This window comes from Somniosus microcephalus, chromosome 21, assembly GCF_052327205.1.
Source record: "Somniosus microcephalus isolate GS21.2 chromosome 21, FLI_Smic_1.0, whole genome shotgun sequence".
NCBI lineage: Eukaryota > Metazoa > Chordata > Chondrichthyes > Squaliformes > Somniosidae > Somniosus > Somniosus microcephalus.
Genome location: NC_141007.1, coordinates 11,544,114 through 11,571,529, shown reverse-complemented (window position 1 = coordinate 11,571,529; position 27,416 = coordinate 11,544,114). Strand labels below are relative to the sequence as shown.

Sequence of the window (27,416 nt, the reverse complement as noted above, 5' to 3'; positions counted from 1 at the left end):
GCTGCACTCATCCAGGCAAGTGGAGAGTATTACATCACACTCCTTACTTGAGCCTTGTCAGTGGTGGAAAGACTTTGGGGAGTCAGGAGGTGAGACACTCGCCGCAGAATATCCAGCCTCTGACCTGCTCTTGTTGCCATGGTATTTATATGGCTATTCCAGTTGAGTTTCTGGTCAATGGTGACCCCCAGGATGTTGATGGTGGGGGATTCGGCGATGGTAATGCCGTTGAATGTCAAGGGGCGGTGGTTAGACTCTCGCTTGTTGGAGATAGTCATTGCCTGGCACTTCTGTGGTGCGAATGTTACCTGCCACTTATCAGCCCAAACCTAAACATCGTCCAGGTCTTGTTGCATACGGGCATGGACTGCTTCATTATCTGAGGAGTTGTGAATGGCACTGAACACTGTGCAGTCATCAGCAAACATCCCCATTTCTGACCTTATGTTGGAGGGAAGGTCATTGATGAAGCAGCTGAAGATGGTTGGGCCTAGGACACTGCCCTGAGGAACTCCTGCAGCGATTTCCTGGGGCTGTGATGATTGACCTTCAACCACCACAACCATCTTCCTTTGTGCTAGGTATGACTCCAGCCAGTGGAGCGTTTGCCCCTTGATTCCCATTGACTTCAGTTTTACTAGGGCTCCTTGATGCCAGACTCGATCAAATGCTGCTTTGATGTCAAGGGCAGTCACTCTGACCTTAACCTCTGGAATTCAGCTCTTTTGTCCATGCTTGGACCAAGGCTGTAATGAGGTCTGGAGCCGAATGGTCCCGGTGGAACCCGAACTGAGCATCGGTGAGTAAGTACCACTTAATAGCACTGTTGATGACACCTTCCATCACTTTGCTGATGATTGAGAGTAGGGTAATTGGCCGGATTGGATTTGTCCTACTTTTTGTGGACAGGACATACCTGGGCAATTTTCCACATTGTCGGGTAGATGCCAATGTTGTAGTTGTACTGGAACAGCTTGGCTAGAGGCGCGGCTAGTTCTGGGGCACAGGTCTTCAGCACGACAGCTGAAGATAGTTGTGAGCGCTTCAGTCTTGTCTGTTGCATTCATGTGCTAGGCAGTGCCATCATTGAGGATGGGGATGTTCATGGAGCCTCCTCCTCCCGTTAGTTGTTTAATTGTCCACCATTCATGACTTGATGTGGCAGGACTGCAGAGGTTTGATCTAATCCGTTGGTTGTGGGTCCGCCTGGTGCTGCTCCTGGCATGCTCTTCTACACTCCTCATTGAAGCAGGGTTGGTCCCCTGGCTTGATGGTAATGGTAGAATGAAGGATATGCCGGGCCATGAGGTTACAGATTGTGGCGGAATACAATTTTGCTGCTGCTGATGGCCCACAGCGCCTCATGGATGCCCAGTTTTGAGCTGCTAGATCTGTTCTGAATCTAACCCATTTAGTATGGTGTTAGTACCACACATGATGGAGAGTGTCCTCAGTGTGAAGATGGGACAATTTATAGAAATATTTCTGTTTTCATCTTATTTGTCTTTATACATGACCAGTCAGCCACCATAACTTTTTCTTACCACACTCCTTTCTTTTGAATTTGGGAACATATTTGTCTGACAGATTTTTTGTCTTGTTCTTAAAAAATGTCCATTTGTATTCTACACAGGTCTCATCACCACCCAGTAGGGTTAGCCAATTTACCCGTTCCAAATCATCTGCCATTTTAGTGAAGTTTGCTCTTCTGAAATCTGTTACGAGTTGTAGTTTCCCAGTACCTTTAGTTCTACCAGCCAATTGAAACTGTATGATGTTGTGGTCATTGTTGCCCAGATGTTCCTCCACATGGAGGCCCGATACAAGGTCAGGCTCACTACTAAACACTAGATCCAATGTATGATTATCCCTAGTTACTTCATTAACATGTTGAGTCAGGAAACAGTCTTGTATATTTTCAACAAATCTTTCAACTGCACTTCCCACCACAACAGTGAGTAAACCATCAAGCCACTGAATGCCCGGAAAATTGAAATCACCCATCAAACAACCATCAGGTATTGGGAATGGTAGATCAGGTATTGGGGATTGGAACATCAGCTTTGAGATTGGTACATCAGGTTTTGGGATTGGTACATCAGTTTTTGGGGTGGGTACACTAGGTTTTGGGATTCGTACATCAGGTATTGTGATTGGCACATCCCAATTTGGGATTTGTATGTCAGGTATTGGGATTGGTACCTCAGGTTTTGGGATTGGCACATCACGTTATGGGATTCGTACATCAGGTTATGGGGTTGGTATATCAGGTATTGGTACACTATGTATTGGTCCCAAGACAAATACAATGAAGAAAATTATGTGGAGAATGGATAAATATGGTGGGAAAGACCTTGAGAGCAGGACAAAGTTCCCAGCAGTCACTGAGCTTGATTCAGGGCTGAGCTGAGGTAGCTGAAGTCCCAAGTCCAATTCCTGGTGTGTGCTACGTTAGCTGCTCTGACCTGGGCAGCAGCTGGAGTACTATAACTGGCCTCAATGCCACTAGGCAAAGGAAGAGAAAAGAATGAGCCCAGGTCCCTGCTCCTGATCACTATCAAGTGGCTCCTGCGGGACATTGGGTGAACAGGTGGTGATGCCCACCAATGTTTGAATAGCCTGCTGACAGCAATGCACACCATGGAGGAATGACCTGTTGACGGTCCTGGTCTAGGCTTGCACACGATGGATTTCCAAGTGGGCACAGAAGCAGGTGGCAGTTGGCACCCAGAAAACTGTACCACAGCAAGAGTTAGGAGAGTGGGGGGGGGGGGGGGGGATGGTGGCGGGGGTCAGCGTGTTAACAAATAAAGATATGAGAGTAAAAGTTTTTTCCAGTAAGTCTGATACGCAGCAGGTAGTAACGTTAGTCCTCCAGCGTCACTGGGGCTGAGCGTGTGGCGTGTTTGCTGCGTTGCTGGGTGAGGGGGAGCAGGACAGCTGACATTTCCTGTGCTGTTGAACGGTTAGGCAAAGATAAGCTTGTGGTTTCCTCTGATGTTGGAAAGTATGTCACAAGCTAGAGAGCTCGACTAGCTGCCTGCAGCCCTGAACTTCAAGGGGCCGTTTGCCACTTACTAAAATGAATCATGCTTTTTTCATCGGTGGATGATCCCGCATCGCAGGAGCAGAAATCAACGTAGGTATCGGTTTGACTGTCTTGCTTGGCTGTAGTGGATTCTGAGAATAACCCATTCCTTTTTTTATATCAGTCGGACAGACGCAAGCTCATCAGAGCAAGTTACAACATAGCGACGATCTTACAATGCACCGGCTCTAATAAACGAGCTGATTGACTTTCTCTTGGGTGTTGGATTTTCAGCTCTGAGCTGCTGTACGTTTTAAAGTCACTCCCAGCCCATGAAGTGAAGCAGGCTCTCTCTCTCTCTCTCTGTGTTGTTGTTGTGGTACCTCATGACCTGGGAGAAGCAGGTAGGTCTGTACCACTGTCAGTACTCATGTCTGAAGTTTAACATCACTCGGTATAACGGTTGACCACTAACCAGGTACATCGTGTATAAAGAGCTACTAGGAGTGCTTCTAATGCTGAGATCGATAGATTTTTGTTAGATAAGGGTACCAAGGGATACGGAGCTAAGGTAGGCAAATGGATCTGAGGTACAGATCAGCTGTAATCTAATTGAATGGTGGAACAGGCTTGAGGGGCTGAATGGCCTCCTCCTGTTACTAATGTTTCCTGAGCAAAATGAGAGATGGCTATCAAAACAAACACAGCGCATTGACTGTAATGCTGGCTTTAAGAGAGAGGGTAAGAGCTTCTTTATAGGGATCTCAAATGGTGAAATAGTCATAATGTGCGTTATATTGGAATGTTTTATGGAGAAGTTTGCTGTTGTTAGACTACAGAGCGAACAACACGAGCAATCTGGGAAGAATGAGATTCATCATCGAAGAGAGTGAGATAGGTTGTTAATCTTTTGAAACCTATAAGGTGGGGGTGGGGAGGATCTACTGATGGACGGGCGGTAACTACAGGGATGTGCTGGGATGTTCTCTTATTTCCTGTCCAAGGAATTCCTGAAAAGCAGCAGTGATGGTGTCCAATGGTAGGTTCAGGCACCCAATCAGAAATTGGTTAGAATTATTCCAATTTCTCACCTCAGCAAGGGGCGTTCTGCCTCCTAATGTATGCTGATTATTGCTGATGAGCGGGTGTTGCTAGTGGTAGAGGAGGTAAAGGTAAAGGAGGTATTGTGCCCTTTGGTCAGGGCACAATAGATGGTCTGGAGGCCAACATCTGCCTATGAGTTGGGGAGAAAAGCGTAATTTAAATGTCTAACATTGGTCAAGGGTCTTAGTAACTGAGATAATAACAACATAATGGAAGGAGGTTGACTGACAGGTCTAGGTGACATCCAGTAACCTCAATCTCATGGGGGAGCAGGAGGGAAACATACCGCAGGCCAGTGAAAACAAGTCAAGCTCATCCCTGGGGGAGAAACCTTACCCCAGAGGTCCAGCAGTGTAAATACATTCTATATTCCCCCAATACAGGAAAGGTAACTGAAAGGCACTGTGCCTCAATTGGACCTTGAGCACCAGTTTGTAAAGTCTCTAACTCATGGAACAAGACCCTTGTATAACATCTGGTCTCCATATACTAGCCTATCTGTGGCAGTCAACGTCTATTTGCAGCCATCTTGTGAACTGCAATACATCCTTCTCTCCCACAAGGATTGGTGTGGGAAAGAGGGGTTCCATTTCATGGGACACTGGCACCAGTACAGGGAGCCGTACTGCTGGGATGGGCTGCACCTGAACCAGGCTGAGACCAAGATCCTAGCGGAAAGGATAACTAGGGCTGTAGAAAGGACTTTAAACCAATAAAGGGGGGGGAAGGGCAAGGTAGAAATAAAAATAAAAGTGAAAGTAGCCTAAAGATAAGAAAGAGGGATGAGAGTGAAGTCCAGATCATCAATAGTGATAAAGGTAATATAAGTACTTCAGGTTCAGAAAAAAATATAGGAAATAATAATAAAATAACTGATCAAAATATAACAGAAGCGATAAAACAAGAATTGTGATAAGTTAAAATGTGTCAGCAAAACAACATCAGGGCATAAGGGCAGGATAGGGTCTGTTGCCCAAATTAAAAGCTCTATATACTACTGCACGCATCATAAGGAATAAAACGAGTGATTTAAGCGCAAATTCAGCTTAAAGGGTATGATGAGCATGACTGGAAGATATGTTCCAGATTATAAGATCTTTCGAAAGGACAGGGAGATTGGAAAAAGGAGGAGGAGGAGCAATAGAGATAAGGGACACGATTACATTAGAAAGATGGGATATCAGTAAGGGTGAGCAGGCAGTAGGAACTCTGGGTAGAATTGAGGAATAGAAAAGGATGCAAGACTGGTGGGAGTTGTTTATAGATCTCCAGATATAAGTGATAAAGTAGCAGGATACATAAATGCGGAGATCAGAGAAGCTTGTTGCAAAAACAGAGCGCTAACAATGGGAGACTTTAATTTTCACATAGACTGGGAGAAGCAAAACAGCAAATTTCTTGAGTGTATTCGGGACAGTTTTCTGGAACAATATGTTCTTGAACTAACAAGAGAACCGACCACTTTCTCAAGGGCAACTAGGAATGGGCAATAAATGCCGGCCTTGCCAGCGACGCCCACATCTCATAAACGAATAATTAAAAAAAATATAGTGATGCGTAATCAGCCTGAATTAGTCAATAATCTAATGGTAAGGGAACACCTAACAAACGGTGACCATAACATGACTGAATTCGATATTAAGTTTGAGAGGGGGAAGGGTGAGTCACGAACTAAGGTCTTAAATCTAGGGAAGGCTCACTTCGGAGGGATGTGGTAGGAACTGACCACAATAGACTGGGCAGAACTATTAACGGATAAAACTACGGATGAACAGTGGAAAGTCTTCAAAGAAGTATTGGGAAAAATACAAGTCCTGGACATACCCCTAAAGGACAAGAGCGCCACTTGTGAAATTAAACAACCTTGGTCAACAAGAGAAGTGAGAGTTAGTATAAAACTAAAAGAAAGGGCTTATAAAAACTGTAGAGATCCTGTGGACTGGGAGAGATATAAAAAACAGCAAAAGGGATACAAAGTAAGTGGTAAGAGTTGCAAAAAGGGAATGAGAAAAAACTTGTGAGGGATATCAAGGGCAACACTAAAGGTTTTTACAAATATATTAAAAGAGGGTGGCTAAGAGTAATGTGGGCCCCTAAAAGACAGACGCAGGTGATATTGTAATTGAAAATCAGGAAAAGGCAGACTTGCTAAATATTTACTTTGTATCGGTCTTCATAGTAGAGGATGAGGATAAAGCATCATAGATACAGGGAAAAGTAAAAATAGATCAAGGGGAGGCATTAACTAGATTCAGTGTAAGTTTAAAAAAATGGTAATGGAGAAAATAATGAGACTAAAGATAGACAAATCTCCAGGACCTGATGGTTTCCACCCCAGGGTATTAAAAGAAGTAGGTGAGGAAATTGTAGATGTTCTAGTCATGATCTTCCAAAACGCTCTTGATTCAGGAATTGTCCCCTTGGTTTGGAAAATTGCCAATGTCACTCCATTATTTAAGAAGAGTGGGAGAATTAAACTAGGAATTTCTAGGCCTATTAGTCTAACGTCTGTTGTGGGGGAGTTCCTAGAATCTGTTATTGGGAACAGAGTGACTGAGCACTTGGACAAATATGAGCTGATTGGAGAGTCAGCATGGACTTGTAAAGGGTAAGTCATGCCTAACGAATCTAGTTGAATTTTTTGAGGAGGTCACTACTGTGGTAGATAAGGGAGAGTCTATGGATGTTATTTATATGAACTTCCAGAAGGCATTCGATAAGGTTCCACATTAGAGATTGTTAACACCAAGGAGAGCACATGGAATTGGGGGCGACCCATTGACATGGTAGGGAATTGGTTAGGAGGTAGGAGACAGAGAGTAGGGATAATGGGTAAGTACTCAAATTGGCAGGATGTGACTAGTGGTGTCCCCCAGGGGTCTGCACTGGGACCTCAGCTTTTCATTGGCCCAGAAATTCAGGTCGGGGGCTTCCCACGGGTGCAAGCCCCCGACCTGCACTTACCTAGCGCGCCGGCCGTTGAGCTGTGGGTCCACGTGGGATTCCGATCCTGGGCCTCCTCCAACTGCCGGCGCGCAGTGCTTGCGTATCCCAGGGGCGCAGTTAGTTCGATGTGTCCCCTGGGATCACGTGGGCCATGGGGAGCCAATCGGAGCAGGGAATGCTTCATTCATAAGTTTGACAGGAAGTGCTGTCAAACTTAGAAATACTACGAGCCCCAAAACATCACTAAATCTTCAAATAATTTTTTTTTTAAATCACATTTTTTAAATAAACTATAAATTACATGAAATAACTATTTTAAACAATAATTTAAATTTTTGAAAAAAATAATTTTATTTTCTAACGGGGCTAAAAATAAACTTACCTTTCTTTAAAGTATTTAAAAATAATAAACTTGTGGAAAAAATGTTTTAATTTTAATTAATTCACCACTTACCTTGTAAAAAGCAGGCCTTACGCCTGCTTTTTAAATGTGTAAATTCTGGAGACTTACCCTCCCAGGAAAACCTGTAAAAAAAAACGAAGTTCGATGCGCACCCACAGCCTCTCCTGCGCACACGTTCAAATTCTGAACCCCTTCTTTCAGGGGAACAGGAGTGCCGGTTTCCCGCGCATGCGCAGTGCATTCAGGAAACCGGCACTTCCATTGAGCCTACGGGTGAGTACCCCGTGCGTACTCACCCGTGGAGACCCGAATTTCTGGGCCATTATATTTATCAATGACTTAGATGAAGGAATAGAGAGCTGTATATCCAAGTTTGCTGATGACATCAAGCTAGCTGGCACATTAAATAGCATAGATGGGTGCAGAAAGTTGCAAAAGGACATTGACAGATTGAATGAGTGGGCAAAACTGGCAGATGGAGTTTAATGTGGGAAGGTGTGAGGTCATCCACTTTGGACCCAAGAACGATAGATCAGAGTATCTTCGAAATGGTGAGAAGCTGGGAACTGTGGAGGAGCAGAGAGAGTTAGGGGTCCAAGCACAGAGATCACTAAAAGCTAGTGGACAGGTACAAAAAATAATTAAAAAGGTGAATGGCATATTGGCAAGTAGGGCATTGGCGAAACTGAGTGTAGAGGTGACAAGGGTTTCAGTGATGGTGAAGGTGGGTGATCTTGTGAAGGTGTTAGTTATGGAGAGGATGTAGGGTATCAAGTTCAGCTCTGGATTGAACAGGTTGTCAGGTTGCACACCAGTCTGGTTCAGCCAGAGCAAGGAGTCTGGGAGGGGGAAGAGAGTCTGTGTCAAGGTAACAGAGTTTTTGGCAGGAGCCGAAAATGACGGCTTTGGAGTTCGCAATATCCAGTTGGAGGAAATTCTGGTTGTTGTATGACAAATGGTTTTAGGGTCGAGGGAAGTGGTGGCGAAGTAGAGCTGGGTGTTGTTAGTGTACATATGGAAGCTGACCACGTATCTATGGATGATGTCACTGAGGGGCAGCATATAGATGAAGAATTAAGAGGACAGCAGGGGATCACTGAGTAGTGATTAGGAGTAGGAACCGTCAATGATTGAGAGTGGGAACCCTCAACAATTGAGAGTAGGAACCCTCAACGATTGAGAGTGGGAACCCTCAACGATTGAGAGTGGGAACCCTCAACGATTGAGAGTGGGAACCCTCAACGATTGAGAGTGGGAACCCTCAACGATTGAGAGTGGGAACCCTCAACGATTGAGAGTGGGAACCCTCAACGATTGAGAGTGGGAACCCTCAACGATTGAGAGTGGGAACCCTCAACGATTGAGAGTGGGAACCCTCAACGATTGAGAGTGGGAACCCTCAACGATTGAGAGTGGGAACCCTCAACGATTGAGAGTGGGAACCCTCAACGATTGAGAGTGGGAACCCTCAACGATTGAGAGTGGGAACCCTCAACGATTGAGAGTGGGAACCCTCAACGATTGAGAGTGGGAACCCTCAACGATTGAGAGTGGGAACCCTCAACGATTGAGAGTGGGAACCCTCAACGATTGAGAGTGGGAACCCTCAACGATTGAGAGTGGGAACCCTCAACGATTGAGAGTGGGAACCCTCAACGATTGAGAGTGGGAACCCTCAACGATTGAGAGTGGGAACCCTCAACGATTGAGAGTGGGAACCCTCAACGATTGAGAGTGGGAACCCTCAACGATTGAGAGTGGGAACCCTCAACGATTGAGAGTGGGAACCCTCAACGATTAGGAGTGGAACCCACAATGAGGCCAGTTGTAGCCCCCCCGCACCCCCCCCCCACCCCCCACCAACCAAACGCCGAGGTCTGCTAACTCAATGCAGGTTGGACCTTGTTCATTCCTGTCTGCGTGGTTCAGTCACCGGCTTCCTTCACCCACTGAGCCGTTGGGAACTTTCCCAAAATAAAGCTTGTCCAATTTGAGAACTGTAGATAAAAGATTCTTGCAGGTGATGCAGTAGTTTAATATTAGCGAAGCTTAAGTTCTACAGTCTAGAGAGAAGAGGGTTAATGGTGGGCCTCATCCAGTATATCAAATATTCTACAGTACAGATAAAAGTGATCCCAAAATATTACTTTGATCAGGGTAGTGAAGGGAGAAATATTAAGGCAAATATATGAAATTAGTAAAAAACATAGAATCATAATCATGGGGGATTTCAACTAACTCCAAATAAACTGGCAGGGAGAGTGAAAGGGGAGAAGGGGATGGAGTTTTTAAAGTGTGTACAAGACTCCACTCTGACCCAAAGTGTAAAATATCCAAAAAGTGAGGAAGCTCTGCTAGGCCTAGTAATGGGAAATGAACCAGAGCAGTTAAGAGAGGTAAGTGTGGAAGAACATCTAGGGGATAGTGATCATGATATAATAAGGTTTAAGAAAATGATTGAGAGAGATATAGATTGTACAAAGACCAAAGTAACAGATTGGGAAAAAGCCAACTATGATGGAATAAGGATGGAGCTAAGGAAGGTAAAGTAGAGGGAAAATATTGACAGAGTTAGAACTAAATTAAGCAATATTTAAAAGAGAGATCGATAGGAGAAATATATTCCACTAAAAAATAAAAAAGAAAGACTTGCCTTTATATAGCGCCTTTCACGATCTCAGGACATCCCAAAGTGCTTTACAGCCAAAGAAGTACTTTTGAAGTGTAGTCACTGTTGTAATGTAGGAAACACGGGAGCCAATTTGTGCACAGCAAGATCCCGCAAACAACAATGTGATAATGACCAGATAATCTGTTTTAGTGATGTTGGTTGAGGGATACATATTGGCCCCAGGACACCGGGGAGAACTCCCCTGCTCTTCTTTGAAATAGTGCCATGGGATCTTTTACATCCACCTGGGAGAGCAGACTGGTCCTCGGTTTAATGTCTCATCCGAAAAACGGCACCTCTGACAGTGCAGCACTCCCTCAGCACTGGGAGTGTCAGCCTAGATTTTTGTCTTCAAGTCTCTGGATTGGGACTTGAACCCACAACTTACTGACTCAGAAGGCGAGAGTGCTACCCACTGAGCCATGGCTGACACTAGCCCAGAATTAGACAACATGGATAAATAAAGAGGTGAGCATAAAATTGAATCTGAAGAAAAAGGCATACACAGAATACATCAAAGCGGCCTGAGTGGATGAAGCTGTGCATTCCTCTCCTCTGGATCGGTGCCAGGCCCTGCTGTCCTCTTGGCACAGGCCATGCTTGAATATTCATAATTTTGTCCAAGTGTAATAAAAATAGTCGTAAGACATGCAGTGAAGTAATGTGAGACAGAGAAATGAAAGAGCAGTGTTGCTGCTTTAGCTTCATGATCCCCAGTGTTCTGTTGAAGAGGGCAGGCTGAACAGTGCATTTAAAAGGCAGCACAGCAATTTCCTGCTGGTTCGACTGCTTGCACCGGTTTTACACCAGTGCTTAATTCAGTAGAAATGCAAATGAGTATATAAACTTCCATCAATAGATATGGAAACACGTATACCCAGGAAACGTCCAATTAAAAAGGATATTAGGAAAGCAAAGAGAGCATGACAAATTCTTGGCAAGTAAAATCAAGGAAAACCCAAAGATGTTTTATAAATATATTAAGAGTAAGAGGATAACTAAAGAAAGGGTAGGGCCTATTAGAGATCATGAGGGTAATCTGTGTGTGGAGGCGGGAGACGTCGGTAGGGCTCTTAATGAATACTTTGCGTCTGTTTTCACAAAGGAAGGGGCGAAGCAGACATTGCTATCGGGGGGAGGAGTGTGAAATATTAGATGAAATAAACATAGTGAGAGAGGAAGTATTAAGGGGTTTAGCAACTTTAAAAGTGGATAAATTCCCAGGCCCAGATGAAATGTATCCCAGGTTGTTAAGCGAAGCAAAAGAGGAAATAGCAGAGGCCCTGACCATCATTTTCCAATCCTCTCTGGCTTCAGGTGTGGTGCCGGAGGACTGGAGGACTGCTAATGTGGTACCCTTGTTTAAAAAGGGAGAAAAGAATAGACCGAGTAATTACAGGCCAGTCAGCCTAACCTCGGTGGTGGGAAAATTATTGGAAAGAATTCTGAAGGACAGGATAAATCTTCATTTAGAAAGACAAGGATTAATCAAGGATAGTCAGCACGGATTTGTTAAGGGAAAGTCGTGTCTGACAAACTTAATTGAGTTTTTTGAGGAGGTAACAAGGAGGGTAGATGAGGGTAGTGCATTTGATGTAGTGTATATGGACTTTAGCAAGGCTTTTGATAAGGTTCCACATGGCAGACTGGTCACAAAGTTAAAAGCCCATGGGATCCAGGGCAAAGTGTCAAGTTGGATGTAAAACTGGCTCGGAGACAGGAAGCAGAGGGTAATGGTTGATGGGTGTTTTTGTGACTGGAAGGCTGTTTCCAGTGGGGTTCCGCAGGGCTCAGTACTAGGTCCCTTGCTTTTTGTGGTATATATCAACGATCTAGACTTGAATATAGGGGGTATGATTAAAAAGTTTGCAGATGATACTAAAATCGACTGTGTGGTTGATACTGAAGAAGGAAGCTGTAGACTGCAGGAATCAATAAATTGGTCAGGTGGGCAGAACAGTGGCAAATGGAATTCAATCTGGAGAAGTGTGAGGTAATGCATTTGGGTAGGGCTAACAAGGAAAGGGAATACACATTAAATGGTAGGACACTGAGTAGTGTAGAGGAACAAAGAGACCTTGGAGTGCATGTCCACAGATCCCTGAAGGTAGCAGGCCAGGTAGATAAGGTGGTTAAGAAGGCATACAGAATGCTTGCCTTTATTAGCCATGGCATAGAATACAAGAGCAGGGGGTTATGCTTCAACTGTATAAAACACTAGTTAGGCCTCAGCTAGAGTACTGCGTGCAGTTCTGGTCACCACATTACAGGAAAGATGTGATTGCACTAGAGAGGGTACAGAGGAGATTTACAAGGATGTTGCCAGGTGTAGAGAATCTGAGCTATGAGGAAAGACTGGATAGGCTGGGTCTGTTTTCCTTGGAACAGAGGAGGCTGAGGGGAGACCTTATTGAGGTGTATAAAATTATGAGGGGCATAGATAAAGTGGATAGAAAGGACCTATTTCCCTTAGCAGAGGGGTCAAAAACCAGGGGGCCCAGATTTAAAGTAATTGGTGGAAGGTTTAGAGGGGATTTGAGGGGAAGTTTCTTCGCCCAGAGGGTTGTGGGGGTCTGGAACTCACTGCCTGAAAGGGTGGTAGAGGCAGAAACCCTAACCACATTTAAAAAGTACTTGGATGTGCACTTGGGATGCTGTAACCTGCAGAACTACGGACCAAGAGCTGGGAAGTGGGATTAGGCTGGATAGCTCTTTGTTGGCCGGCGCGGACACGATGGGCCGGAATGGCCTCCTTCCCGTAACGTGTGCGTGCGTGTGTGGACTGGAGACAGAAACTTGAAGGTAAATCAGTGTCAGAGCAGTGGGAGGCATTCAAGGAGGAGATAGTGAGGGTTCAGAGCAAGTATGTAACGTTAAAGAAAAAGGGTGGGACTAACATCCCTAGAGCTCCCTGTATGTCAAGGGCCATACAGGGTCGGATAAAGAAAAAAAGGAAAGTTTATGACAGATACCAAGGACTCAATACTGTAGAAAGCCGAGAGGAGTATAGAAAGTGCAGGGATGAAATCAAAAAGGAAATTAGGAAAGCAAAGAGAGGGCATGAAAAAATATTGGCAAGTAAAATCAAGGAAAACCCAAAGATGTTTTATAAATACATTAAGAGCAAGAGGATAACAAAAGTAAGAGTTGGGCCTATTAGGGACCATAAAGGTAACCTGTGTGTGGAGGCGGAAGACATGGGTACGGTTCTTAATGAATACTTTGCGTCTGTTTTCACAAAAGAGAGGGACGATGCAGACATTGCAATCAGGGAGGAGGAGTGTGAAATATTAGATGAAATGAACATAGTGAAAGAGGAAGTATTAAGGGAATTAGCATCTTTGAAAGTGGATAAATCCCCAGGCCCAGATGAAATGTATCCCAGACTGTTAAGAGAAGTAAGAGTGGAAATAGCAGAGGCTCTGACCATCATTTTCCAATCCTCTCTGGCTACAGGTGTGGTGCCAGAGGACTGGAGGACTGCTAATGTGGTACCTTTGTTTAAAAAGGGAGAAAGGGATAAACCGAGTAATTACAGGCCAGTCAGCCTAACCTCGTTGGTGAGAAAATTATTGGAAAAAATTCTGAGGGACAGGATAAATCTTCATTTAGAAAAACACGGATTAATCGAGGACAGTCAGCAGGGATTTGTTAAGACAAGGTCATGTCTGACTACAATAGCAAAATACTGCGGCTGCTGGAAATCTGAAATAACAACAGAAAACGCTGGAAAAACTCAGCTGGCCAGGCAGCATCCGTGGAGAGAGAAACAGAGTTAACGTTTCAGGTCTGGGACCCTTCATCAGAACTGGAAAAAGACAGAGATGTAACAGAGATTAAGCAGGTGCAGAGACCGGGGGGGGGGGGGTGGGGGGGGGGGGGCGGATGAAGGAACATACTGTGCTTTTGTAAGAGGCAGGAAAGATAAAATGTTGCAAATGGGAATGGCAAAATCATACAGCATGAAAAATGGGGGCAGAGGTTATAGTTTGAAATTGTTGAACTCAATGTTGAGGCCAGAAGGCTTTAAAGTGCCTAATTGAAAGATGAGGTGCTGTTCCTCGAGCTTACGTTGAGCTACATTGGAACAATGTAATAGCCCGAGGACAGAGAGATCAGAGTGGGAGTGAAGCGGTGAATTAAAGTGACAGGCGACTGGAAGCTCAGGGTCACCCTTACGGACTGAATGGAGGTGTTCCGCAAAGCTGAAACGTTAACTCTGTTTCTCTCTCCATGGATGCCACCAGGGCCTGCTGAGTTTTTCCAGCGTTTTCTGTTGTTATGTCATGTCGGACTAACTTGATTTAATTTTTTGAGGAGGTAACAAGGAGGGTCGATGAGGGTAGTGCGTTTGATGTAGTGTATATGGATTTTAGCAAGGCTTTTGATAAGGTCCCACATGGCAGACTGGTCACGAGAGTAAAAGTCCATTGAACCCAAGGCAAAGTGGCAAGTTGGATCCGAAATTGGCTCAGAGGCAGGAAACAAAGGGTAATGGTCGAAGGGTGTTTTTGTGACTGGAAGGCTGTTTCCAGTGGGGTTCCGCAGGGCTCAATACTGGGTCCTTTGCTTTTTGTGGTGTATATCAATGATTTGGACTTGAATATAGGAAGTTTGATTAAGAAGTTTGCAGATGATCCCTGAAGGTAGCAGGATAGGTAGATAAGGTGGTTAAGAAGGCATACGGGATACTTGCCTTTATTAGCCGAGGCATAGAATGTAAGAGCAGGGGGGTTATGCTTGAACTGTATAAAACACTAGCTAGGCCGCAGCTAGAATACTGCGTGCAGTTCTGGTCACCACATTACAGGAAGGATGTGATTGCACTAGAGAGGGTACAGAGGAGATTTACGAGGATGTTGCCTGGGCTGGGGAATTTTAGCTATGAAGAAAGATTGGATAGGCTGGGGTTGTTTTCTTTGGAACAGAGGAGGCTGAGGGGAGACCTAATTGAGGTGTATAAAATTATGAGGGGCCCAGGTAGAGTGGATAGGAAGGACCTATTTCTCTTAGCAGAAGGGTCAATAACCAGGGGGCCTAGATTTAAAGTAATTGGTTGGAGGTTTAGAGGGGATTTAAGCAGAAATGTTTTCACCTAGAGGGTGGTGGGGGTCTGGAACTCATTGCCTGAAAGGGTGGTAGAGGCAGAAACCCTCATCACATTTAAAAAAATACTTGGATATGCACTTGAAGTGCCATAATCTGCAAGGCTATGGACCAAGTGCTGGAAAGTGGGATTAGGGTAGATAGCTCTTTGTTGGCCGGCTCGGACAAGATGGGCCAAATGGCCTCCTTCTGTGCTGTAAATTTCTATGATTCTAGGAACTGCTTGGACCCAGGCCCAGGTAAGTGCTTGGACCCAGGCCCAGGTAAGTGCTTGGACCCAGGCCCAGGTAAGTGCTTGGACCCAGGCCCAGGTAAGTGCTTGGACCCAGGCCCAGGTAAGTGCTTGGACCCAGGCCCGGGTAAGTGCTTGGACCCAGGCCCAGGTAAGTGCTTGGACCCAGGCCCGGGTAAGTGCTTGGACCCAGGCCCGGGTAAGTGCTTGGACCCAGGCCCGGGTAAGTGCTTGGACCCAGGCCCGGGTAAGTGCTTGGACCCAGGCCCGGGTAAGTGCTTGGACCCAGGCCCGGGTAAGTGCTTGGACCCAGGCCCGGGTAAGTGCTTGGACCCAGGCCCGGGTAAGTGCTTGGACCCAGGCCCAGGTAAGTGCTTGGACCCAGGCCCAGGTAAGTGCTTGGACCCAGGCCCGGGTAAGTGCTTGGACCCAGGCCCGGGTAAGTGCTTGGACCCAGGCCCGGGTAAGTGCTTGGACCCAGGCCCGGGTAAGTGCTTGGACCCAGGCCCGGGTAAGTGCTTGGACCCAGGCCCAGGTAAGTGCTTGGACCCAGGCCCAGGTAAGTGCTTGGACCCAGGCCCAGGTAAGTGCTTGGACCCAGGCCCGGGTAAGTGCTTGGACCCAGGCCCGGGTAAGTGCTTGGACCCAGGCCCGGGTAAGTGCTTGGACCCAGGCCCGGGTAAGTGCTTGGACCCAGGCCCGGGTAAGTGCTTGGACCCAGGCCCGGGTAAGTGCTTGGACCCAGGCCCGGGTAAGTGCTTGGACCCAGGCCCGGGTAAGTGCTTGGACCCAGGCCCGGGTAAGTGCTTGGACCCAGGCCCGGGTAAGTGCTTGGACCCAGGCCCGGGTAAGTGCTTGGACCCAGGCCCAGGTAAGTGCTTGGACCCAGGCCCAGGTAAGTGCTTGGACCCAGGCCCAGGTAAGTGCTTGGACCCAAGCCCGGTGCTTGGACCCAGGCCCAGGTAAGTGCTTGGACCCAAGCCCGGTGCTTGGACCTAGGTAAGCAACCTTGCCTAAGCTTCTTTTGGGCCAATGTGCTGCTCTGGAAAGCGCTTCCATAACGGCCCATGTGCTCTTGGGATCAATCAGGTATTGATTTGATATTGATCTGACTGATTTGTATAACATTATTCCACAGATGGAGCCGCAAGCCCTGAGAGGAGAGACCAGACCTGCTCAGTTAACGAGGGCAGAGGTAAAAGCATGTGCAAGAGTGTATGTGTGTCTGTATGTTTACACGCGAGTATGCACAAGTACGTGTGCGTGCGTGTGTATGGTACATGTAAGCCTGACAGGAAAGCCATGTACTGGTTGTATTACCGACTCTCAGTTACTCACTGAGCCAGTGTCGGGCTCGTGGTCTGCTCTGGGTTGCACCGTTTGGTTTGCTAAAGTAGGGATAGGCAGGATAGAACATTCCTTAATAAGGTTTGTGAGGATAAATACACTACTTAACAAAAATAATGCTAAATAATAGACTTCTTATTCTTGCCTCCTAAACTGCAGTAGTGGTTGGAGTTTTCCTTTTAAAGGTTTTTATTGCTCTTCACTTGAATCTGGTTGAATTCATGGAAGCCACTGCATGATTTCTTGGAGTTGACTTTAACACATCGCTCAGCCTTGAGAAGGTCTGTTCGCCATCCATCCATAGATTCTACACCATCTTTCTCCTGGACTGTTGATCCCAGGCACACAGCTAGCACATGCTCCACTATTCTCTGAGAGCTGGACACTTGCAGATGGAGTAGAAATTGGCCTAGTTGTGACCCACTTGTTCTGTGTCCCGCAGCTTTGGCATTACTTCACAGAGTGCACAGAATTCATCGTACAATGCTTCTCCGCCCAGGTCTGCCACATTTGTAGCCTTGACACCGTCCATCAGGTCCTCAAATGTGAATTTGAGTGTGCAGACCAAGCATTGTGAAGCATTTCAGGGGACTTGTCTCAAAGGGGAACATTCAAGTAGTCACTGTTTCTCTCATACACCTTCAAAATCTGGTTCACTTTGAAATCAAAGAAGTTGCTGTTTTTCAAACTGGCTCTCAGATGTTCCATCACGTTTGTGGCCTGAGTTGTGTCACTTTCACGCACTTTGATTGCTGTGTGAAGTACATTCATGGAGCTGTGCAAAGTACATGTGGCATTAAAGTGACAGCCGTGTCTCAGTGGTAGCCCTCTGGCCTCTGAGTCATTGATTCAAGTCCCACTCCAGAGACTTGAGCACACAATCCAGGCTGACACTCCCAGTGCAGTACTAAGGGAGTGCCGCACAGTCGGAGGTGCCGTCTTTTGGATGCAACATTAAAACTCTCTCAGTTGGACATAAAAGATCCCATGGCACTATTTTGAAGAAGAGCAGGGGAGTTTTCCTGGTGTCCTGGCCAATATTGATCCCTCAATCAACATCACTAAAACAGATGATCTGGTCATTTATCACATTGCTGTGCAAAAATTATCTGCCACGTTTCCTCACATTACCACAGTGACTACACTACAAAAGTACTTCATTGGCAGTGAAGCGCTTTGGGACGTCTCAAGGTCGTGAAAGGCGCTATAGGAATGTAAGTCTTTCTTCTTTAGTATTCAGGAAGAGCTAGATCTTCATCACTTGTCAGCTCATGTTCTTGGTCAGTGATGAAGTCCCTTATCAGTACGTGGGTATTATCTTACCCCTGTGAAATTAAGAACACTTTCACGGCTTTCCAACATTTCAAAATCTCTGGACGGGGTGACAGACACCTCACTGGAATATTTTTTTATTATTCTTTCATGGGGTGTGGGCGTCACTGGCAAGGCCAGCATTTATTGCCCATCCCTAATTGCCCTTGAGAAGGCAGTGGTGAGCTGCCTTCTTGAACCGTTGCAGTCCGTGTGGTGAAGGTGCTCCCACAGTGCTGTTAGGGAGGAAGTTCCAGGATTTTGATCCAGCAATGATGAAGGAACGGCGATATACTTCCAAGTCAGGATGGTGTGTGACTTGGAGGGGAACTTGGAGGTGGCGGTGTTCCCATGCACCTGCTGCCCTTGTCCTTCTAGGTGGAAGAGGTCGCGGGTTTGGGAGGTGCTGCCGAAGAAGCCTTGGCGAGTTGCTGCAGTGCATCTTGTAGATGGTGTACACTGCAGCCATGGTACGTGGAGGGAGTGAATGTTTAAGGTGGTGGATAGAAACATAGACATAGAAACATAGGAGATAGGAGCAGGAGTAGGCCATTCGGCCCCTCGAGCCCGCTCCGCCATTTAATAAGATCATGGATGATCATCCAAATTCAGTACCCTGTCCCTGCTTTCTCCCCATAGCCCTTGATCCCTTTAGCCTTAAGAAATATATCTAACTCATTGAATATATTTAATGAATTGGCCTCAATGGCCTTCTGTGGTAGAGAATTCCACAGGTTCACCACTCTCTGGGTGAAGAAATTCCTCCTCATCTCAGTCCTAAATGGCTTACCCCTTATCTTTTGACTGTGACCCCTGGTTCTGGACTCCCCCGCCATCGGGAACATCCTTCCTGCATCTAATCTGGCTAGTCCTGTTAGAATTATATAAGTTTCAATGAGATCCCCTCTCATTCTTCTAAACTCTAGCGAATACAAGCCCAATCGACCCAATCTCTCTTCATATGTCATTCCTGCCATCCCAGGTATCAGCCTAGTGAATCTTCACTGCACTCCCTCCATGGCAAGAACATCCTTCCTCGGATAAGGCGACCAAAACTGCACACAATACTCAAGGTGTGGTCTCACCAAGGCCCTGAAAAACTGCAGCAAGACATCCTTGCTCCTGTACTCGAACCCTCTCGCTATGAAGGCCAACATACCATTTGCCTTCTTAACCACCTGCTGCACCTGCATGCTTACCTTCAGCAACTGGTGCACAAGGATGTGGTGCCAATCAAGCGGGCTGCTTTGTCTTGGATGGTGTCGAGCTTCTTGAGTGTTATTGGAGCTGCACTCATCCAGACAAGTGGAAAGTATTCCATCACACTCCTTACTTGTGCCTTGTAGATGGTGGAAATGCTTTGGGGAGTCAGGAGGTGAGACACTCGCCGCAGAATACCCAGCCTCTGACCTGCTCTTGTTGCCACAGGAGTTATGTGGCTGCTCCAGTTAAGTTTCTGGTCAATGGTGGGGAGTGCAGGAATATGCCTCAGATGATCGCTGCATTCTTCCTTCACCGACTCAAAGCATTCCTGGAATACCTTCACCACCTTTGCAAGGCTTGAAAACTCGTTCTAAATCTCGATCGTCAAACTCTCCCCATCATACCGCCATGCTGGGCTGCCTTATGCTGCACGTGGGCGTTGCAGTTTGCTCACTGCAAGTTAGGTTGCGATGCTTACAAGTTGGAAAATATGGAAAGATTTTCCCATAATTAACTGACTCATTGTCAGTCACAAAGGACACCAGGTTTTCCATGTTTAAGCCATTGTCACCCAAAATTTCTGCTTATTACATCTGCTGTTTCTTTAGTCTTCGCATGCAGATAGGGTGAGATGACATGGGTGGGAAGAGGCTCGTGTGGAGCATAAACACCGGCATAAACCAGTTGGGCCGAATGGCCTGTTTTTCTGCTGTGCATTCTATGTAATCTATGTAATTCTATGTAAAATGATGCAAACCTCTCTAGCACCACTGGATGTGGGAAATATCACATCACCAGCCGTTACTCCTTAACGCTGAGCTTTGTTGAGGTGTTAGTGGCTACGGAAAATGACTGATTGTCTTTCAGATCACCCAACAGCAGCTCAACTGAATACGGCACCAAAACATTTTCCACAATGCTTTCACATTTCATCCTCCCACAATGAATAATTTGACTCAACTTTGAATCTGCAAGTAGTTTAGCATCAGCTTCATCTCACAGTCAAGTGACAACTAGCTGCGATGATGCACAATGCCTGGTGCACATAGGTTACTGAGCAGCAATGACACCAGTCCCCTCAAGAGAGTCTTTGGCCGTGAAATATTTTGTTAAGCTGCTGCTTGCATCTTTGCTCTTGCTGACACTTGCTGTTTCTGTGTGTTCATTTGTTTTGTAACTGCACCAACACCTTTATTTTTAACGGAAAGTGACATTGGGCACATGGTGTACCGACCCATCACCAGATCCTGTTTACAACCCACTCTCTAAACTCGAGCTCCAATAGTCTTTCATCCCCACAGGAACAGGCCCTTTCTCTTTCTTCTTTGGGGTGCTGCAGCCGTCCTCTTTCCCTTCATCTTAAAGCATACATTTAGGTACTTACTCCTCACTCATGGTCCTGTAACATTAACTAACACAACACTTAGAAGGAAGGCGCCGTGTTGGATGTTACTGTCCGGTTACTTTTTCGATGTATTAATATTACTATTAGTACTAGTAATAGCATTATTATTAGTACTGGTATTAGTAATAGTATTGCTATTAGCACTAGTACTAGTATTAGTATTGGTACTTGTATTAGTATTAATATTTCCTACATTACAACAGTGCCTATACTTCATTGGCTGTAAAGCTCTTTGGGACATCCTGAAGTTGTGAAAGGCTCTATAGAAATTCAAGTTCTTTTTCTTCTTCTTAGGCAGTCCCTCGGAACCGAGGATGACTTGCTTCCACATTAAAAATGAGTTCTCAGGGTGACTGATGAGTCCGATGCGGGATCTACAGTCTCTGTCACAGGTGGGGCAGACGGTGGTTGAAGGGGCGGGTGGGTGGGGCGCTTGGGTTGACGTGCGCTCCTTCCGCTGTTTGCGCTTGGCTTCCGCTTGCTCCCGGCGAAGAGACACGAGGTGTTCGGCGCCTTCCCGGATGCTTCTCCTCCACTTTGTGCAGTCTTGGGCCAGGGATTCCCAGGTGTCGGTGCGGATGTTACACTTTTTCAAGGAGGCTTTGAGGGTGTCCTTGAAGCGTTTGCTCTGCCCACCTGGGGCTCTCTCGCTGTGTCGGAGCTCTGAGTAGAGCGCTTGTTTTGGGAGTCTCGTATCGGGCATGCGGACGATGTGACCCGTCCATCGGAGCTGATCGAGCGTGGTCAAAGCTTCGATGCTGGGGATGTTGGCCTGAGCGAGAACACTGACGTTAGTGTGCCTAACCTGCCAATGGATTTGCAGGATCTTGCGGAGGCAGCGTTGGTGGTACCTCTCCAGTGATTTGAGGTGCCTGCTGTACATGTATTATGATTTACGTAAGTCCCAGAGACAGTCCCTACAATTAACATAACACAAAACTTTATTAAAAATATTTGACATGCAGTCAAAACCACCATTCCACATGACATCAATGTTTTAAATGTATTCTCCACAAGTATTATTTTATCATTATAATGATATATATGGTGAGTTCTGCACACACACAAAAGCTTTGTTAATATTAAACGTGATGATAATTTGCAGCTCACATTTAATGATCAGAGCTAATGTGATAAGCAGGCCACACCCTTTCAGCCTGCCTAATATAATTCAATGGGGGAAAAATTCGGTTGCTTTGCGCCTCCCATTAGCGCCCTAAGAGGGCGCTAATGGCGCGCAAAGCAACTAGCGCCCGGGCGCGGTGATGTTTGCGCCACACGCGAAATTGACCAGACATTTTGCAGCGGCGCTAAGCACTACCACCACGATCTCCTGTGCCCGCAGATCGTGACGTCAGTCAAGTGTGCAACGCCCCGGACCGGATATTAAGTGGCGCCCCCTTCCTTTCCGCCTGCCGCTAGCAACAACAGGCAGAGGGGAACGTTTTGCAGTCAGGAAGGGACTGGGGAGCGCTATTTAAAGGCGGCCGCTTCCTGCCTTTTTTTGTCGGCGACATTTTTGCACCACGCATTCTGAGAGAAAGAGAGAGACTCTGGAGAGATTCAACGCTGTGTGAAGGAGTTTTGGGCACCGAGCAGCACTTTGCAGGTTCATTTTGATTTGCCCTTCCTTGCATCGATTTAGAAGAGACTGTGGGGGCTGCACTCTGAGCTCTTTCCCTGGGCCTCTCCATTGTTCTTTCCAACAGATTTGATGTACAGGTCTCTCCGGGCTGAGATTCAAGGCTGCAATGAGCAGGGTGTGGCTGGAGAGCAAGATCGACCCTCCCCTTTAAGAACTGGCCGGCGCCATTGTGTCTGTGTTCCATTGCTGACTGACATCACATCAGCTTCGCCAGCGCTCTGAGGTAGCGCCTCGCTCCTCGGCGTTAGCGCCTTAGGAGAGGTATGTAGCGCCTGATTTAGCGCTCCAATCACCTCCAGGGGCGATAGAAGCCAAGTTTGCAGTCGGAGGTGATAATTAGCGCCAGGCGCTAAACTTTGAGCCCGGCCGATAATTGCGCCCCAAATGGGGCGATACCGAATTTCTCCCCCTATGTGTTTTTTTGTTATGTCCAACTGAACAGTAAACAAACACCTCTCGATGGGGGTAATTTTGACTTTGTGCGACCGTGTGTAACGGGGGATAGCGAATCGGCAGCCCGTGTTGTATCTCTCCCCATTCTTATTTCCACTGAAGTCAACGGGTATAAGAATTGGGAGAAATGGTAACGGGCTGCTGATTCGCTATCACTCGCTTTACACTGTCACACAAAGTCAAAATTGCCTCTTCTGCCTCATATGTAATGTGTGTGCAGGAGAATTCTTCCACATACGATGCCTCTTTTCTCAAATCAAGGGTAGATGAGGTACTGTAAACTGTTTACTTACAAGAATTAAATCCAGTAATATGGTCATTCCACACTTCCGCAATGTTCTATTTATACCAGGAATTGGCCACGGAATATCCCAGTACTGGTGAAGGAGCGGGTGACACTGATAAAATAATTGACATTATTTCACAACAACGCCTGTAGTGGCAGGAATCTGTTTCAATGGATTTTGTCTCCACTAGTCCTATCACCATCTCGTCTGGTTTTGAATACCTCTTAATGTCTCTTCACTTCTCTTTTGTTCTCTCATCCCCATTTCCCAGCCCCCAAACTGGCCTTTTAATCTGTTTCATTTCCTGTGTTTTTTCAGTCCTGACGAAGGGTTGCGACCTGAAACGTTAACTCTGTTTCTCTCTCCACGGATGTTGCCTGGCCTGCTGAGTTTTTCCAGCATTTTCTGTTGTTATTTCGGATTTCCAGCATCCGCAGTATTTTGCTATCGCAATAGTGTTTGCGCGTCATCTTAAATCTTGGAAGTCAAGCACCTTCTGATGGTCACTGCCCAGGCTTATACCTGAAGATGGGTCACTTGGGTGAGGTACCAGATAGTTGCTGATGTCGGCGGAACTTTACCCCAGCAAGGGGGTGAAAGGTGGGAAGGAGGGAAAACAATAAATTATTTTCTTGTATCACCTAGTTCCATTTCTACATCTCTGAGGGACTAGGCCTCAGCCTTTTCTGGATTCCCTGACAGACAGGCAGATTAATTCTGAAATCACATTCCCTGGCATGATTCTGTGAGTTTGACTCGTCTATGGGACAATTTTGGCACAAGTCCGCAGGTGTTAGTGAGGAGGACTTTGCATGGTCGACTGGGCTGGGTGTGTCGTTTTCATGTCGGAAGCCGGTGCCCAGGTCGATTTATTCTTATTATTATTGCTTTTCATAGCGGTTTGTTACAAACGAGTGGCTTGCTAGGCCACTTCAGAAGGTAGTTAAGAGCCAACAACATTGCTGTGGGATCGGCCAGACCGGGTAAGGACAGCAGATTTCCTTCCCTAAAGGACATTAGTGAACCGGATGGGTTTTTATTGTAATGACCATTCGCTTAGGATAATTGTAGAATTGTCCAGGCAGCAGCCTTGCTATGTTATGAGCTGACACCGAGGACCATTTCAGCTGTGCTAGACTTGTCTCTAGGAGGAGAGGTTATGACATTTCCTGTCACCATTCCTGTAACTCATTTCATCACACGGCACAATTCAAACTCAAAATTAAGAAATCGGAAGGAACAAGAGATCGTAGAGCTGAAAGTGCTTCAGTGTTTGCTCAGTTACAACAGGCACCGGGCGGCCCAGTGGGTTGGACAGCGTCCTTTAACATTTACGTTTGATGGGATGAAAACCTACCCTCTCTGCTCACTGTAAGATTTGTGTTTGGGGAAATCACAGTGGGTACTGTCCTGTTCAGGAGGTAACAGACACAGAAGCTGGGGAAACACAGTGGATGTAGTGTAAACATAGAAGATAGGAGCAGGAGTAGGCCATTCGGCCCCTCGAGCCTGCTCCATCATTCAATGAGATCATGGCTGATCATCCAAACTCAGTACCCTGTCCCTGCCTTCTCCCCATATCCCTTGATCCCTTTAGCCTTAAAAAATATATCTAACTCCTTCTTGAATATACTTAATGAATTGGCCGCAACTGCCTTCTGTGGTAGAGAATTCCACAGGTTCACCTCTCTCTGGGTGAAGAAATTCCTCCTCATCTCTGTCCTAAATGGCTTACCCCTTATCTTTAGACTGTGACCCCTGGTTCTGGACTTCCCCGCCATCGGGAACATCCTTCCTGCATCTAGTCTGTCTAGTCCTGTTAGAATTTTATAAGTTTCAATGAGATCCCCTCTCATTCTTCTAAACTCTAGCGAGTATAAGCCCAATTGACCCAATCTCTCCTTATACGTCATTCCTGCCATCCCAGGTATCAGTCTGGTGAATCTTCGCTGCACTCCCTCCATGGCAAGAACATCCTTCCTCAGATAAGGCGACCAAAACTGCACAAAATACTCAAGGTGTGGTCTCACCAAGGCCCTGTACAACTTCAGCAAGACATCCTTGTTCCTGTACTCGAATCCTCTCGCTACGAAGGCCAACATACCATTTGTCTTCTTAACCGCCTGCTGCACCTGCATGCTTACCTTCACCTACTGGTGCACAAGGACACCCAGGTCTCGTTGCACTTCCCCTTCTCCCAATCTATTGCCATTCAGATAATAATCTGCCTTCCTGTTTTTGCCACCAAAGTGGATAACCTCGCATTTATCCACATTATACTGCATCTGCCATGCATCTGCCCAATCACCCAACCTGTCCAAATCATACTGGAGTTTCTCAGCATTCTCCTCACAGCACACACGCCCACCCAGCTTTGTGTCGTCTGCAAACTTGGAGATCTTACATCTAGTTCCCTTGTCTAGATCATTAATATATATTGTGAATAGCTGGGGCCCTAGCACCAATCCCTGCGGTACCCCACTAGTCACTGCCCGTCACTCGGAAAAAGACCCGTTTATTCCAACTCTTTGCTTCCTGTCTGCCAACCTATATTCAAGAAGGAGTTGCATATATTTCTCAAGGCTAAAGGGATCAAGGGATATGGGGAGAAAGCAGGGACCGGGTACTGAATTTGGATGATCGGCCATGATCGCATTGAATGACGGAGCAGACTCGAGGGGCCGAATGGCCTACTCCTGCTCCTATCTTCTATGTTTCAGTTAATGAAATAGATCTGGAATAAAAAGCTCAAATCAGTAATGGTAACCATCGGATTGTCATAAAAACCCATCTGGTTCACTAATGCCCTTTAGGGAAGGAAATCTGCCGTCCTTACCTGGTCTGGCCTATCCCACAGCAATGTTGTTGACTCATTTGTAACAAACAGCTATGGAAAGCAATAATAAGAATAAATTGACCTAGGCACCGGCCATGTAAAGTCCTCCTCACTAACACCTGGAGACTTGTGCCAAAATCGTCCCACAGACTAGTCAAACTCACAGAATCATGCCACAGTTCCAGACTCCTCCATCACCATTCCTAGGTACGTCCTGTCCCACTGGCAGGACAGACCCACCAGTCGGGAAGGAGTGGCCCTGGGAGTCCTCAACATTTACTCCAAACCCATGAAGTGTCATGGCTTCAGGTCATGCATGGGCAAGGAACCCCCCTGCTGATTACCACCTACTGCCCTCCCTCAGCTGATGAATCAGTACTGCTCCATGTTGAACACCACTTGGAAGAAACACTGAGGGTAGCAATGGCACAGAATGTACTCTGGGTGGAGGGAGTTCACTATCCATCACCAAGAGTGGCTCGGTAGCACCACTGCTGGCCGAGTCCTGAAGGACATAGCTGCCACACTGGGCCTGCGGCAGGTGGTGAGAGAACCAACCCGAGGGAAAAACATACATGACCTTGTTCTCACCAATCTATCTGTCGCAGATGCATCTGTCCATGACAATAATGGTAGCAGTGACCACCGCACAGTCCTTGTGGAGACGAAGTCCCGTCTTCACACTGACGACACCCTCCATCGTGTTGTGTGGCACTACCACCGTGCTAAATGGAATAGATTCAGAACAGATCTAGCAGCTCAAAACTGGGCATCCATGAGGCGCTGTGGGCCATCATCAGCAGCAGAATTGTATTCCACCAAAATCTGTAACCTCATGGCCCAGCATATCCCTCACTCTACCATTACCATCAAGCCAGGAGACCAACCTTGGTTCAATGAGGAGTGGAGAAAAACATGCCAGGAGCAGCACCAGGTATACCTAAAAATGCGGTGCCAACCTGGGGAAGACTACACGCATGCTAAACAGCGGAAGCAGCATGCTATAGACAGAGCTAAGTGATTGCACAATTAACGGATCAGATCAAAGCATTGCCACATCTGGCATGAATGGCGGTGGACAATTAAACAACTAATAGGAGGAGGAGGCTCCACAAATATCCCCATCCGCAATGATGGTGGAGCCCAGCATGCAAGTGCAAAAGACAAGGCTGAAGCGTTTGCAACCATCTTCAGCCAGGAGTGGATGATCCATATCAGCCTACTCCTGAGGTCCCCATCATCACAGAAGCCAGTCTTCAGCCAATTCGATTCACTCCACGTAATATCAAGAAACGGCTGAGCGCACTGGATACAGCAAAGGCTATGGGCCCCGACAACATCCCAGCTATCGTGCTGAAGACTTGTGCTCCAGAACTAGCCGCGCCTCTAGCCAAGCTGTTCCAGTACAGCTACAACACTGGCATCTACCCGACAATGTG

At 46.5% G+C, this 27,416-nt stretch overlaps 1 protein-coding gene across 1 annotated transcript in view; it reads left to right on the top strand.

The window, feature by feature from the left end:
* Nucleotides 1-2,878: 2,878 nt before the first annotated feature.
* The window catches only part of LOC147102598 (protein unc-13 homolog D-like), a 112,376-nt gene continuing 87,838 nt past the window's right edge, over nt 2,879-27,416 (top strand). Inside the window, exons 1-2 of the mRNA XM_085964087.1 lie at nt 2,879-3,139; nt 16,629-16,685. Of these exons, the coding sequence (XP_085820213.1) occupies nt 16,629-16,685 (57 nt within the window). The 5' untranslated portion in view covers nt 2,879-3,139. The remainder of the gene's footprint in view (nt 3,140-16,628; nt 16,686-27,416) is intronic.